The sequence below is a fragment of the Sinocyclocheilus rhinocerous genome, unplaced genomic scaffold, assembly GCF_001515625.1.
Source record: "Sinocyclocheilus rhinocerous isolate Xijiao unplaced genomic scaffold, SAMN03320098_v1.1 scaffold539, whole genome shotgun sequence".
NCBI lineage: Eukaryota > Metazoa > Chordata > Actinopteri > Cypriniformes > Cyprinidae > Sinocyclocheilus > Sinocyclocheilus rhinocerous.
This window is the reverse complement of record NW_015653003.1, coordinates 1,091,073-1,104,068: the sequence shown is the minus strand read 5'-3', so window position 1 is coordinate 1,104,068 and position 12,996 is coordinate 1,091,073. Positions and strand designations below refer to the sequence as shown.

The window sequence follows — 12,996 nt, the reverse complement described above, 5'->3', positions numbered from 1 at the left end:
CGCGTCTAATACTGTCAAAAACACACAAGGTTTACATATAAACACAGTTGGTTATGTCTAAAATGAAAGTAAACAGTGGGGAGAGAAACGGACAGTAATGCCGAGTTCACACTGCACGATTTTAGCCCGATTTTTCACTCGCCGACAGGTTTTGCGAAATCGCCGACAAATGCCGACATTGGAGGCAAATCGGTGCTCGTTCACGCAAGTGACAATCATGCAGTGTGAATTATCAAAGACGCAATCTGAGGGAATCACCGACGCTCGCCGACGCCCGCGAAATATTTGGCATGCTAAATATCTGGAGCTGTCGGCGATTCACAATCATGCTGAAAAAAGTTAACGTACAGCCCTGCCTAAAGGGACATTTTTTGTACCTTATTTACCTCTAAACGCTTGAATAGATGGATGGGTTGGGAAGCACCTAGCCCATCCATCTATTCATCCATCCGTTTATTCATCTATTTGCCCATCCCATCCATCCATCTGCCCATCCATCCATCTTTCTAACCATGCATCCATTGTCCATCCATTCAGCTCAAAAAGATAAGAAAAGTAACTGCAACTAAAGTACTAATATACCTTTTAGAGGAAGATAAGGTACAAAGATGTCCCTTTAGGGGTCTTGCCCCAGTGACAAAATGTTGTACCTCTAAAGGTGCAATTTTTGCACATTTGGGGGTCTGAGGACAAAGAGTGTAAAGAGTTTTTTTCTGTTGATTCTTTTTTTCTGTTCTCTTTTTTTATTGTTTCTCATAGAATCTCTGTCTAGATAACATTGTACACATAAGTACTTTTATTTTAGCTATTTATATATTTTAGAAAGGAAGTCTTTTGCAAGGGTATTGTCATATTTGGAAGTCTGTGGCATATACCTGTGGAATATGCCATCTGAGGACTATTTTTGATCCTTGTCATTTTGCTTTATTTTATCACTATTTTACCTTACACATTCATGCACATACGCACTCTTCAAAAAAGGCACTGGATTGTTCACAGACCAAAATTTATAGATTGAAATGTATATATATATATATATTTTAATGGAAAGAAACGATATAGAATTAACTGCATGTTAGCTTGTTTATTGTGCCCAAGAGCGTCCACATGTCACACTAACAAGAAACCATGATTCTAACCACAGGTCGAAAGCTGTAGTTCCAACCATACAAGTTTGCGAATGTTTGTTGGAACTATAGGTTTGGTAAATGCAGAATCATTCACTTGCGCTAGTAACAACAGAACTTGTTGCTTAACAATGTATCCCTGTCAAATTCTGCACCAAAAGCATCTTTACACAGATACATCTTTACAGCAGCTCTCTCATGATCAATCAGTACACGTCTTATTTTCTGTCTGCTGTGCACACAAAACAATCAATGCACATGATCCATTGTTTTCTGCAATTGTGAATCTGTGTAAATACATTTGTCACCTCTATGCCTCTGGGTATACGCACAGAATATCTGCTGCTATTATGCAGTGTAAAAACAGCTCCATACAAATTGAACAATAATGTCATACCATATGAGGGACCCTTGCATAGAGGGGTTGTCCCGTGCCTCTTATACTGTAGATAATCCTCCATCTCTTCAACCTAAAAATGCACATGTGCTTTGGTTCAGTATGGTAAAGCTAATCCAGCATGTCACCTCAAATTTGTTAAGGCAGGATTTCTCTTGGTTAAAGACATATGCTGATGCAGTAAATCTTGTTTAGTTCTGCTGTATGCAGAATATGGAACCAGATTATTTGCACATTGCATATGCATGAAAGCAGAGGCTACGCTGTCACATCACTAATGTATTACCATCCTAGCGACGAGCTTGTCCGCCTGCCCATTAGAATATTAACCTGGCTAATTCTGAAAGGCAATAAAATTGAATTCTCACTTTCATTTCTAGCAGTCTCTACCATTAGCCCCAACATATTCATCAGCCAACCTTTTTAATGCTCTATTTCAGGGAGGGGGGATTTTATTGTATCCCCTCTTGTAATTGTTATATTGAAGCTTGTGATTTCAAATTTTACCCTCAGGTCTGTTAATTATTGCTCAGTAGATTATGATGTTTTGCATGTGTTTGTTAGGAATTACAATCATTAATATGTGCGTTCTGAACATTTCACATTCGCTGTATTACATGAGCTGAGTAGCATTTCTTCTTCACACTCATCCTCAAAACCTAGAGTTGGCTCTGGTATCCCGGTCCGGATATCATAGCGAGAGGATGGATGGAGTCTAATAAACAGCTAGGCAGAATAATGGCTGTGCTGCTATCTTTGGACAAGATCTGTCTGTTCAAATAACGTTGGCTTTCTGTGCATACAGACTGATATGATTTAACAGAATGGACATATTAGCAAATCAAACTATATTGGACTTCATGACAGCTTCTGCACGTGATGCATGCTAGAGACGTCTGTGTCTTTGATGTGAATGCCATTTCTCTTTATGAAGAAGGCACTAATGCATTTTAAATCGAAAAGTCGCTCTGGGTTATGTGACATTTATCAAAGACTCTTCACTTGGCAATTTCTCTGTGAATTGTAATGCTTAATTTGGTGCTGTACCTTCACATGGGCTTCTCTGTAGATATTAGCACATATTTTGTCTTTTTCAGGGGACATTGATAGCTCTATCTTTCATCAGATCATAAAAGACAAGCACAGAATTAACCTTTAGTCTGTGCATTTAGCCAGCCGTTAAAGCAAAATGCCACTAAAGATTTCATCTCTTTGGAGCCTTAAATGTCTTTTGGGAGCAATGAACAGCCAGGACTCATCAGTGCATATGAACTTCACAAATGCAATGACAGTTGTGAGAGGTGTGATGCATGTTACGAATGCGAACAACAGACAAATCACTTGTCTAAATCAGTCTTCACTCAAACCACTGGCAAGATGTTACCTTGACAACCAGATAGTGGGGGCACCTCCTCTTTCAGTGTCCCTGTGGAGATGTCTCACACTAATGCAGCGAGAAACGGGGATATGATATGGCTCGTTTTTTGCTCTACCAATTCCTCTCTCCCTTCCTTTATCTCTGTGCCTCGTTCTCTCTCTCTCACATCTGCACACACTTAGGAACAAAGACCTCTGTCTTCTCCAGAAAGCCGCAATTCAGAAACCTTATGTTGAATGATTGTTTCAGACAATATAGTTGATTTGATTTGCCACAGCTATAAGCAAAATCGGCAGCAACACACATGGGCATGCAATAATCATGAAAGGTGTTCATGGTTCCTTGACCAATATTTCTTCCCTAAAGTGTCTTATTGCACACGTGTATTTTCCCTTTATAAATGTTTAGCTCAAGAGCCCATGAAATCAGAATAAATTTTTGTCACCTTTAGTCCATGTAAGTTTTTAGGCTATCCATATGGTAATATACCCCCAAAACCAGACAAAATATGCTCAGAAACTTAAGGTGCGGTCACATTAGCAAAATTTCACAGGCAAAAAAGATCCATTGTCTATAGTCCAACCCAAGCTCATTGAAGATACGTGCTTGTGGCGACGTTTCTGCAACACTGATATTACGTACCTTACTGCACATTTTGTGGCAGCTTCAAAGTGAAATGTCCAGTGAGTGGTGCTAATATCGCATTTGATATCGCATTTGATTGAGTGACCGGTTCCACATGTTTTTTTTTTTACGTTGGTACAGGCACGTATTGCAGCAGTTCAGAATTCAGTTATCTGAGGAGTGTCACTAAAAGGTTAATGCTGTATTGTGTTGGAAAATAACATACCCCCTACACCAAACCCAACCCTAAACATACCTGATCGTGAAACGACAGCAAAAGTGATTTAAAAATGCATTTGTTGATGCAGATGTGCTATTTTAAATTCCTTCTATGCGGGTTTGAGTTGTTTTTTCAAACCCTAGTTTCACAGGATTTATTCCAGAGTGCTTTACCTCACAAGTGCAACACTGTATCGCGTGAGCTACCGAGCAAACCTACTGAGTTAGAAAACTCATACGTTTGAACCTATATATGTGATGCTAACATTCAAAAGTATCAGTTTTCAAATCTTGCAGCATTAACATAATATTGTGCAAGAATTTGTGTGAAAATTAGGCTTTCTTAATCAAAACTCTGGCCCTGTAAACCATACTTTTTGTGAAAAGGAGTATAATATGTTTGAGTTTTAATGCCTCTAGTGTTCATTTCAACTGGAAACTGCAGCGATTCGTACGTATAGGTGTGTTTTTTTCGTATTTTCAAAGAGCCTGGGTAGCTATTTTCAGTAGTGTCAATATTTGTGAAATCTGTGGGGAAATCTTTCACGCTCATGCAAAATTACAGATTGCATGGATTTCTATGGAAATGACTGGATTTCGCCCAAAAAATTCACAATGGTAAACAATGGTAAATGTGACTGCACCTATAGAGTCAAATTTACAATCTTCAGGGGAAATGGACCTGGTATTACCAGCAATAGCGGGCAAAGCTGTCAAGGTTCGGCTGGTTAGCATGGTTAGAACAGATAGCCTTTGCTGGTAGCAGTGGCTTTCTGTCCATATAAGCTGCGAATGCTCCGCATACCCAGGCCATTTGAGAGAATAAGTTCACGGGATAATTCATATAAACATGATTATAAGTTGATCCCTTGTCATTTGAAATGTAACTTATAGCTCAAAGAGTTAGGAATAAGTACGTAAAATGATTTATTTGCCAAACGGCAGTAATTTTCTTTAAATCTGCCAGTTGTGGTTGCTTCCGGGCGAGCGGATTCTCCGCAGCTTTCTCGTCTCCGCTCTGTTGCTATGACTTGTCAGGATTGTAGCACGTTCTCAGTGATTTTCTGGTCTGCGGCTGATTTCACGCGCGAGGTAAGCTGTCCGCAAAGCGCAAAAAAAAAGTTTATAAAAACGTGGGCTATATAAAAATTTAATAATAACAAACATCATATTGTTCCCTTTGTTTTGCGTATGCTAGTGTCGCTTACAGTTAAAGTCCTTCTCTGATTTTATTATTGTTTGCAAGGTTGCAAAGTTACTTTGCAATATTTTAAATATTTTTGGGCATTTTGCATGGTCTGTTATTGGAGTAGTGTCACCGGGTGGGAGTTTTAACTCCTATTCACTGGGAATAAAAAAAGCATTGTATATTTTTGTTTTCTCAAGCAAAGCAAATTTTAAAAGTCCACTGAAAACATATCTTTTTACATTTTGGTCATAGACAATGTATGTTGAAGATATACGTTATTGTTAACGTTATTGCCTAAGCGGTAAATAAGCTATATTTTTCTTGCATTCGAATAATGGATAAACTTGAAACGATAGAAGAATGGGAATTGGATGGGTGTCTTATCACTCAGCATACCCTGTTAAAAAAAGTCACCACTCGCCACTGGCTGGTAGGAACAAGGCATTTTTCTCAATTGACATTGAAAATCAGTCTTGTTTTCTAAATTAATTTGTTTGCAAACAACATATAAATCATAAATATTTCATCATATTATAGTAAAATTGTATGCCAGTGGCGTTTTTTGGAGGGCTCTTAAAAGCATTAAAGAGACTTTACTTCTGCTCAGGATAGTAGCTAGTTTGGCGCACGTTCTTGGGGTGCCATCAGTCAACGAGTGTTGTGATTACATCACTTTCCAGATTGATTACTCACATGAAATTTACAGCTCAGAAAAAATCTGTATCCAGAACTGAATGCCCATGAGCCAAAATGACAAATTTTAAATCATCTGTGCTTTTGCGCCAGCAGAGCAACTGTCATTGACATGAATGTGAATGCTAATGGATAGCTTTCAAGTATAATAGATCTCCTTGAGATCAAGTAGCAAATGGCTTTTGGGTGTGTAAAAAAAGGACAAGTCCTTTGTCCTGACCCAGGCAATTTCTATCAATATAGAAAAGAAGAGTGCATTCATAAAACCATGGGGTTTTAAAATATTGTCCCCTGCATAATGTTCTCCTTTGAATGGCTGGACTGTATTGACATTCTCTTGTGACTGTAGGATCTCTTCAGCAAGTCAGATCCATTCTTGGAGATTTACCGGATCAATGATGATGGAACAGAACAGCTCGTACACAGAACTGAAGTAAGTAGTTCCACCCCATGGAATAATAATCTTTCTTTTGCTGTTCATAATTCTTCTTTAGTTTATACAATGATATTGATTTGTATCTACAGGTGATTAAAAACAATCTGAACCCTGTGTGGGAACCCTTTAAGGTGTCTCTCATTTCCCTGTGCAGCTGTGACGACGAAAGGAAGTTGAAGGTGAATATTAATGGAACAGGTCGCTCCAGAATTGGCATTCTATTATTCATATCGTTCCAAACCTTTATGACTTAATTTTTTCTTTGGAACAAAAAAAGGAGATGTTCTGCAGAATGTCTAAGATGTTCTTTTTCTTACAATACAAATACATAGTAATCAGTGGCTGTCAAGTCTCAAAAAGAACAAAAATAAAGCGGTCCTTGCAACTCATGCACTATTTTTCAAGTAGTATAAAGAGATTCAGTAGTTGTTGGTTTGAGAACGGATGGAAGGTTAGGTTGTTTGCTGAAATTCTTCCCAAGTTTGAACATGTGCAATTACAACTGACAACTGTGAAATTTGTTCCTCACATTAATGATCTGGACTGCTTTTATGGTGATTTCATAGTGCTTTTTCCATTATTTTTTGGAGTTTGATTCGTCACTGTCTACATCTGTTATATGAGAGCATCTTGGACATTCTGCTAAATAACTATTTTTGTGATTTGGTATGACAAAATCAGGCATTTTGGATTATTCCTTTAAGAGAAAAAATGATAAGAATAAAACCAAAATTACATATGGAGCCATACGAGTTGTTGTAATTGTCTGTGAACTGCAGTGCTTAGTCTGGGACTATGACTCGAGGGGAAAGCATGACTTCATTGGCGAATTCTACACTAATTTCAAAGAAATGCAGAAGATTTCCTCAGGAAACAAGGTCAGTGTGAGACATTCTGCCATACATTGGTGTTTGATAACGGTCATAGCTGTTTCCTGCTGAGAACTAGAATGGATTAAAGAAATGTCACAACCGTTCTGCATGTGTGGAAAAAGTGACTTTCAGTTTTCAGCTCACCTCTTTGATCTCTTCCCGTGCTCCTGAAGGTCACATGGGACTGCATCAATCCAAAATACAAACTGAAGAAGAAGAACTACAAGAACTCTGGGTTGGTTATTCTCAGCGATCTCAAGGTAAGAGTCTGAAAGTCTATGTTTATGTGTATAGAGATAGAGCTTTGTAGATATGCCATCCTTCTTTTAGGGATGCTAGTACTTGACTGGCTAACCAGCTGTGAATGAAAAGACAGCAGAGTTATTATTGTTGTGGGTGGGTGTGACAATCAAGCTTAAAGACATTAGTGGGGTGGGAAGAGGCTAATGCATTTGTCTTGTTTGTGCACTTTCTCATAGGGAAGTTTTTTATTTACTGAGCTGCTTAAGTGTGTTGTTGCTGTTTTTTCCCCCACATGTATCAATTCAGATTGAAACTTGTTTTTGTTTTTCAGTAGAACTATTAATTGATTAATACATTCATGAATAATTTGAGAACTGATTAAATGAATGCATTAGCAGTTAAAGCATTACGTTTTGGGAAAACCAAACAACAGTCCCATGTGTAACTATTAGGTTTGGCAGTTTCTCTAGATGACACTACTAGAGCAAAATTTATAGAATGGCACTCTTTACTCGTCAACAGATTTGTTATTGATTTGTTATTGCTGCTGGCCTTCAGTATATATATATATATGTGTGACACTGGACCACAAACCCAGTCTTAAGTTGCAGGGGGATATTTGTAGCAATAGCAAAAAATACATTGTAAGGGTCAAAATTATAGATTTTTCTTTTATGCCTAAAATCATTAGGATATTAAGTAAAGATCATGTTCCATGAAGATAATTTGTAAATTACCTACCGTAAATATATATAAACTTAATTTTTGATTAGTAATATGCATTGCTAAAGACTTCATTTGGACAACTTTAAAGGCGATTTTCTCAATATTTAGATTTTTTTTTGCACCCTCAGATTCCAGATTTTCAAATAGTTGTATCTCAGCCAAATATTGTCCTATCCTAACAAACCGTACATCAATGGAAAGCTTATTTATTCAGCTTGTATGAATCTCAATTTTGAAAAATTGACACTTAAGTTTTGTGGTCCAGGGTCACATATATCACTCGCTGAGCTCAATAAAAAGAGTACAAAGAGTGCAAATGATGTTACCTTTGCTTTAAAGGCATTAAAAAACAACATAAAAAAAAAAAAAAGACAGATATATAAAAAAATTAAAAAATTAATAAATACTGATATTTTAATTAATCACACACATTAATTTGATTACTTTGGCAGCAAAAGTTTTCATATAAAGTCCCCTCCAGGTATCTAGTTTAACTTGCTAGACTTTCTGGGCCTACCAGGTTCACCAGCACCAAACCACCATAAACTAGTATTAAACATCTCGTGTACAGTATCTCGTGTACAGTACATGTGTGTGTTTGATATGTGATGTTTATGTGAGAGGCTGAAAGTTTGCAGGTAGCCTTGCAGATAGTGTTTTCTGGTGAGGCAGGCAGATAAATGTGGCAGGGTTTCTGAGACTCACCCTCCATTCTTCATTTTGCAGCTTCACAGAGTCTACTCCTTCCTGGACTACATCATGGGTGGCTGCCAAATACACTTCACAGTAAGTGGGAACAGCAGTGCGCTCCACATTTAGCAGCGCGGTGCGATCCAGACCCTTCACAGATTTACTGGCCATGTTCTCCAGCAAGCATGCAGATAATGATGCCAGACGTGCTGGACTGATAACTGCCACCTCAAAGCAAATGCAGCTCATTTATAGTACTGTAGATTATACATGATTTTGTGAGGCAGACTGCAAAATGTCATGTTCTTAAGTATTTTTTTTTTTCTTGTTTGCTAGTAAAAATAGCTAAGATTCTTAAAACAAGATAGAATATGCTATTTTGTCCCCATTCACAGTTGTTATTTTTTGTTACATTTTCTGACCAGCTGCTCTTGAGTTTTATGTTGAGTCAGTATGAGATTGTTTCACGGCTGAAGGCAAAAGAACAAATGAATATCTCCTCCAAACTGTTTTAAGTCCCCCACCCTTATGCTCCCCTTAAGAACAGAAAAATGGGCCAAGATTATTAATGAATTCAATTGAATATTCATTATTTCAATATCTGAATTCCCCCGTTGCCTGTTAAATTAAAGATAATCAGATGTCAAGCAGTGAAAGCCTTCGAGTGAATGGTTAGAATCAATGTTTTGGTGCAGTATTCACATAGGATCTTTAGTTATGTCATGGAACGGTGTTTTAGAGCACAAAGATGAAGGCAGAAGGTAATCTTTAATAAATCCACAGGTAAATAATCCACATATAGAGAACAGCAACAACACTTCCAACACAGAAGAGACCCAACAACACTGAACCGAAACAGAGCAACTTAAATACACGAGCAAACAAGGATAATTAACAACATACACCTGAACTGAATGACAACTAATCAGAAAACATAACAACCAACTCAACAGTGGAAATGGTGCAAACAGAAAACAAAGTCCAAATGGAACTGAAACCGTGACAAGTTAACTGTAATGCAGTATATAATATATCAAGTGTTTTCTGGGATATGAGCTGTTTTTCTGTATTATAGAGCATACGGTAGCTGTTTTTGTTATTTTGGATTATAACATCTGCTTGATGCATGACTATACAACCGGCTCAGCTCTAAACAAATAAAATGTACATACTATCCGTTTTAAGCACTTTAATTATTTATACAGATGGCTATATGATTGCAGAACTGTTCTAGACAGGTTTTGTGTAACTTCCCAGGAAAGACAGCTCTTAAGTGCTTGGCTTTTTTGTAGACTGACATTTCCTTTCAATTGTCTACAATGGAGACAACTTTTGTTCCAGGCGTAAAACTAAAGTGATTAAACTTACTTGACGATCGATCAGATTATGTAACCCATTACATTTTTGTCCTGCATTTTGCGGTTTTATCAAGAGTGTGTCATGCTATTATCTCTCTAGGTTGCCATTGACTTCACGGCGTCCAATGGGGACCCTCGCAATAGCTGTTCCCTGCACTACATCAACCCATATCAGCCGAATGAGTATCTGAAAGCCTTGATAGCCGTGGGGGAGATCTGCCAGGATTATGACAGGTTAGTGCTGGTGTCTCTTCTGATGGAGGTGGACACGTAGGCTTGGAATTTTTATTAGCTGGAATTTAGTGCGTGTAGAACGACTCTGAAAGTTATTGATTATGCTGTAATGCACAAATGTATAGTGACAGATTTTAAAGCCTTTGTAATCTTTCTTTAAATGTTTTTGCTCCACTTCTGACTATGCTTTTTGGGCGATGTCACATAGGCAGCACAGGCCATTAGTAATTTTAACCAATCTCTAAATAGCTATTTAGCCATTGTTTTAGGCGACTGTTGTATGTACTGCAAATGCAGCCTTCTTAAAATGCATGCCAGAATGTAATGTATTAATCGGATGCTAGTTAAAGGGCTAGTTCACCCAAAAATGAAAAATTGCTGTTAATTTACTCACCTTCAGGCCATCCAAGATGTAGGTGACACTTCTTGAGGAGAACAGTAAAGAAGATTTTTAGCTGAAACCATGGTCCTTGGTGATTCATAAAATGCAAGTCAGCAGCTGCCCATTTTTGAGAATAAAAAAAGCATATCAAGGAACGCAAAATTAATAGCCGTGGCTTCTGACGATATGCTGAAGTCTTATGAAGAGAAACAATTGGTCTGTGCAAGAAACTGAACATTACTTACAAAATTATTCCCTATAATCCATAGCAAGCAATGGGGAAATCAGATTCTTTTCCATGGACTGGACCGTTTGATTCAATTAACTGTTTGATTCTATTAACTGGTTCAGTTCACTAGTTTGTTTATGTCCATTAATCATGCAATGACGTAATGACATATACGCAATTATATTATTAAAGCACCCAATAATGATGTGAAACGTGGATGGTTTACATGTCTAAAGGTCTAAAGCATATAAAGTGAATAAAGTGACTGTTGGAAGAACTGGAGTCCTAAATGAGTTGGCAAAACCAGCACCATAGGATCATATCCACTGTTATTTTGGCTCATTTCAAGTCAAAAGAGACTGTCAGCCACATCTGAAGTGACTTTTGATTGAGTAACTTGTATATCTGTGCTGCTCAAGGCTCAAAGTGTTTCAGATGTTTCAGTCAGATTCGGTGAACTGGTTCAACTAGCTCAACTAGTTCACAAAAAAGAACTGGTTGAAAAGAATGATTCGTTCACAAACCAGACATCACTCCAGACTGTTTGTTTGAGGCTCTGGATTACAGGTAATAATGTTGTAAATAACGTTCAGCTTCTGAAACATGGGCATCCACTGACTTGTATTTTTTGAATCACCAAGGACCACGGTTACATTTTTGGGTGAATTATCCCTTTAATGTAAAAAGGGCACATACTATGCTTTTTTATTTGACCTTTCCTTTAGTGTGTACTGGTCAGAAGTGGATTTTGAATGTTTTGAGCTCAACAAGGCTACATTTATTTGACCAAAAAATACCATAATATTGAGTAATATTATTACAATTTCAAATAACTGTTTTCTATTTGAATATATTTTAAAATGTAATTTATTCTTGTGATGCAAAGCTGAATTTTCAGCATCATTGCTCCAGTCTTCAATATGCATTGCTAAGAACTTCATTTGGACAACTTTAAAGGCAATTTTCTCAATATTTTGATTTTTTTGCACCCTCAGATTCAAGATTTTCAAAAAGTTGTATCTCGGCCAAATATTGTCATATCATATCAAACCATACATCAATGGAAAGCTTATTTATTTAGCTTTCAGATAATGTATAAATTTCAATTTCGAAAAAATTGACCCTTATGACTGGTTTTGTGGTCCAGGGTCACATATGATCCTTTAGAAATAATTCTAATTTGCTCAATTATTAATAATTATTATTGGAGCTCATTTATTGATAATGGTTCTCATTAATATCAATGTTAAAAAAGTTTTTGGTGCTTAATAATTTTGTGGAAACCATGACAATTTTTTTTTCAAGATTCGACGAATAGAAAGTTCAATTAACAGCATTTATTTTAAATACAAATCTTTTGTAACATTATTAGTGTCTTTTCTGTCACTGCAGCATTACTCTTTTGATCAATTTAATGCGTCCTTGCTGAATAAAAATATTTTTAAAAACTTTTAAAATTTTACTTAACCCCTAACTCCCCCTTTAAATAAGCATAATAGAACAGCAAAAAATGAACAACGAAATGAAGCATTTCCATTATAGTACACAAAGATGCTTTGGAGGGTGAACTTGACCTTAAGCCTCCTCTTTCTGTTCAAAACACCTCTTCAAAAGTGGGTGCCAGCAGTTTTCAGGAAGAAAGTACTCCTCAGTCGACTCGCATTCAGGTCTGGAACGCCCACTTTTCATGACCCAGTCAGTTTCCAACAGATAAAAACAAGTCCTGTCCAAGGATGGATTATGGATCAGGCCGGTTGGACCAGTGCCTATCCAGTGCCTATCCTCTGCATCCACCAGAGGCCTTGAATTGAGAGAATCCTAACAGCAAACAAAAAAACCATGCCACTACAGATGTAAAATTGACATAGAAACATATAGTGCTTGAATGTGTGCCACTGACTGTTGGCACGGTATGAAATGAATGAAGTAATGAGAAAATCTTTTCCTGCCATCTTGTCAGCAATAACAGAGACTTTTGAACGTCTTATTGCTGCATCTGTGATGTTTAATAATATTGTGGTGTCTTGTTGTCTCTTGCAATGTGCACATGAGTTTATTCTCGTAACTTCAACTTTATTTCTTATAATTGCAACTGTGACAAGTGGGACTCCAATAACAGGGTCTCATAGGGTCCATCCAATGTGAAAAAGTAGTGCACTTAATTATACTGAATGTGCACTTTTAGCATACACTACTTTT

The 12,996-nt window shown here is 37.2% G+C and overlaps 1 protein-coding gene across 2 annotated transcripts in view; it reads left to right on the top strand.

Annotated features, from left to right (window-relative positions):
- LOC107715467 (copine-7-like) overlaps positions 1–12,996 on the top strand; it is a 54,578-nt gene that overhangs the window by 20,279 nt on the left and 21,303 nt on the right. For both annotated transcript variants that reach the window (XM_016521616.1, XM_016521615.1), the window contains exons 5-10: positions 5,977–6,060; positions 6,153–6,242; positions 6,843–6,941; positions 7,109–7,195; positions 8,631–8,690; positions 10,053–10,186. In XM_016521616.1, coding sequence (XP_016377102.1) covers positions 5,977–6,060; positions 6,153–6,242; positions 6,843–6,941; positions 7,109–7,195; positions 8,631–8,690; positions 10,053–10,186 — 554 coding nt within the window. The remainder of the gene's footprint in view (positions 1–5,976; positions 6,061–6,152; positions 6,243–6,842; positions 6,942–7,108; positions 7,196–8,630; positions 8,691–10,052; positions 10,187–12,996) is intronic.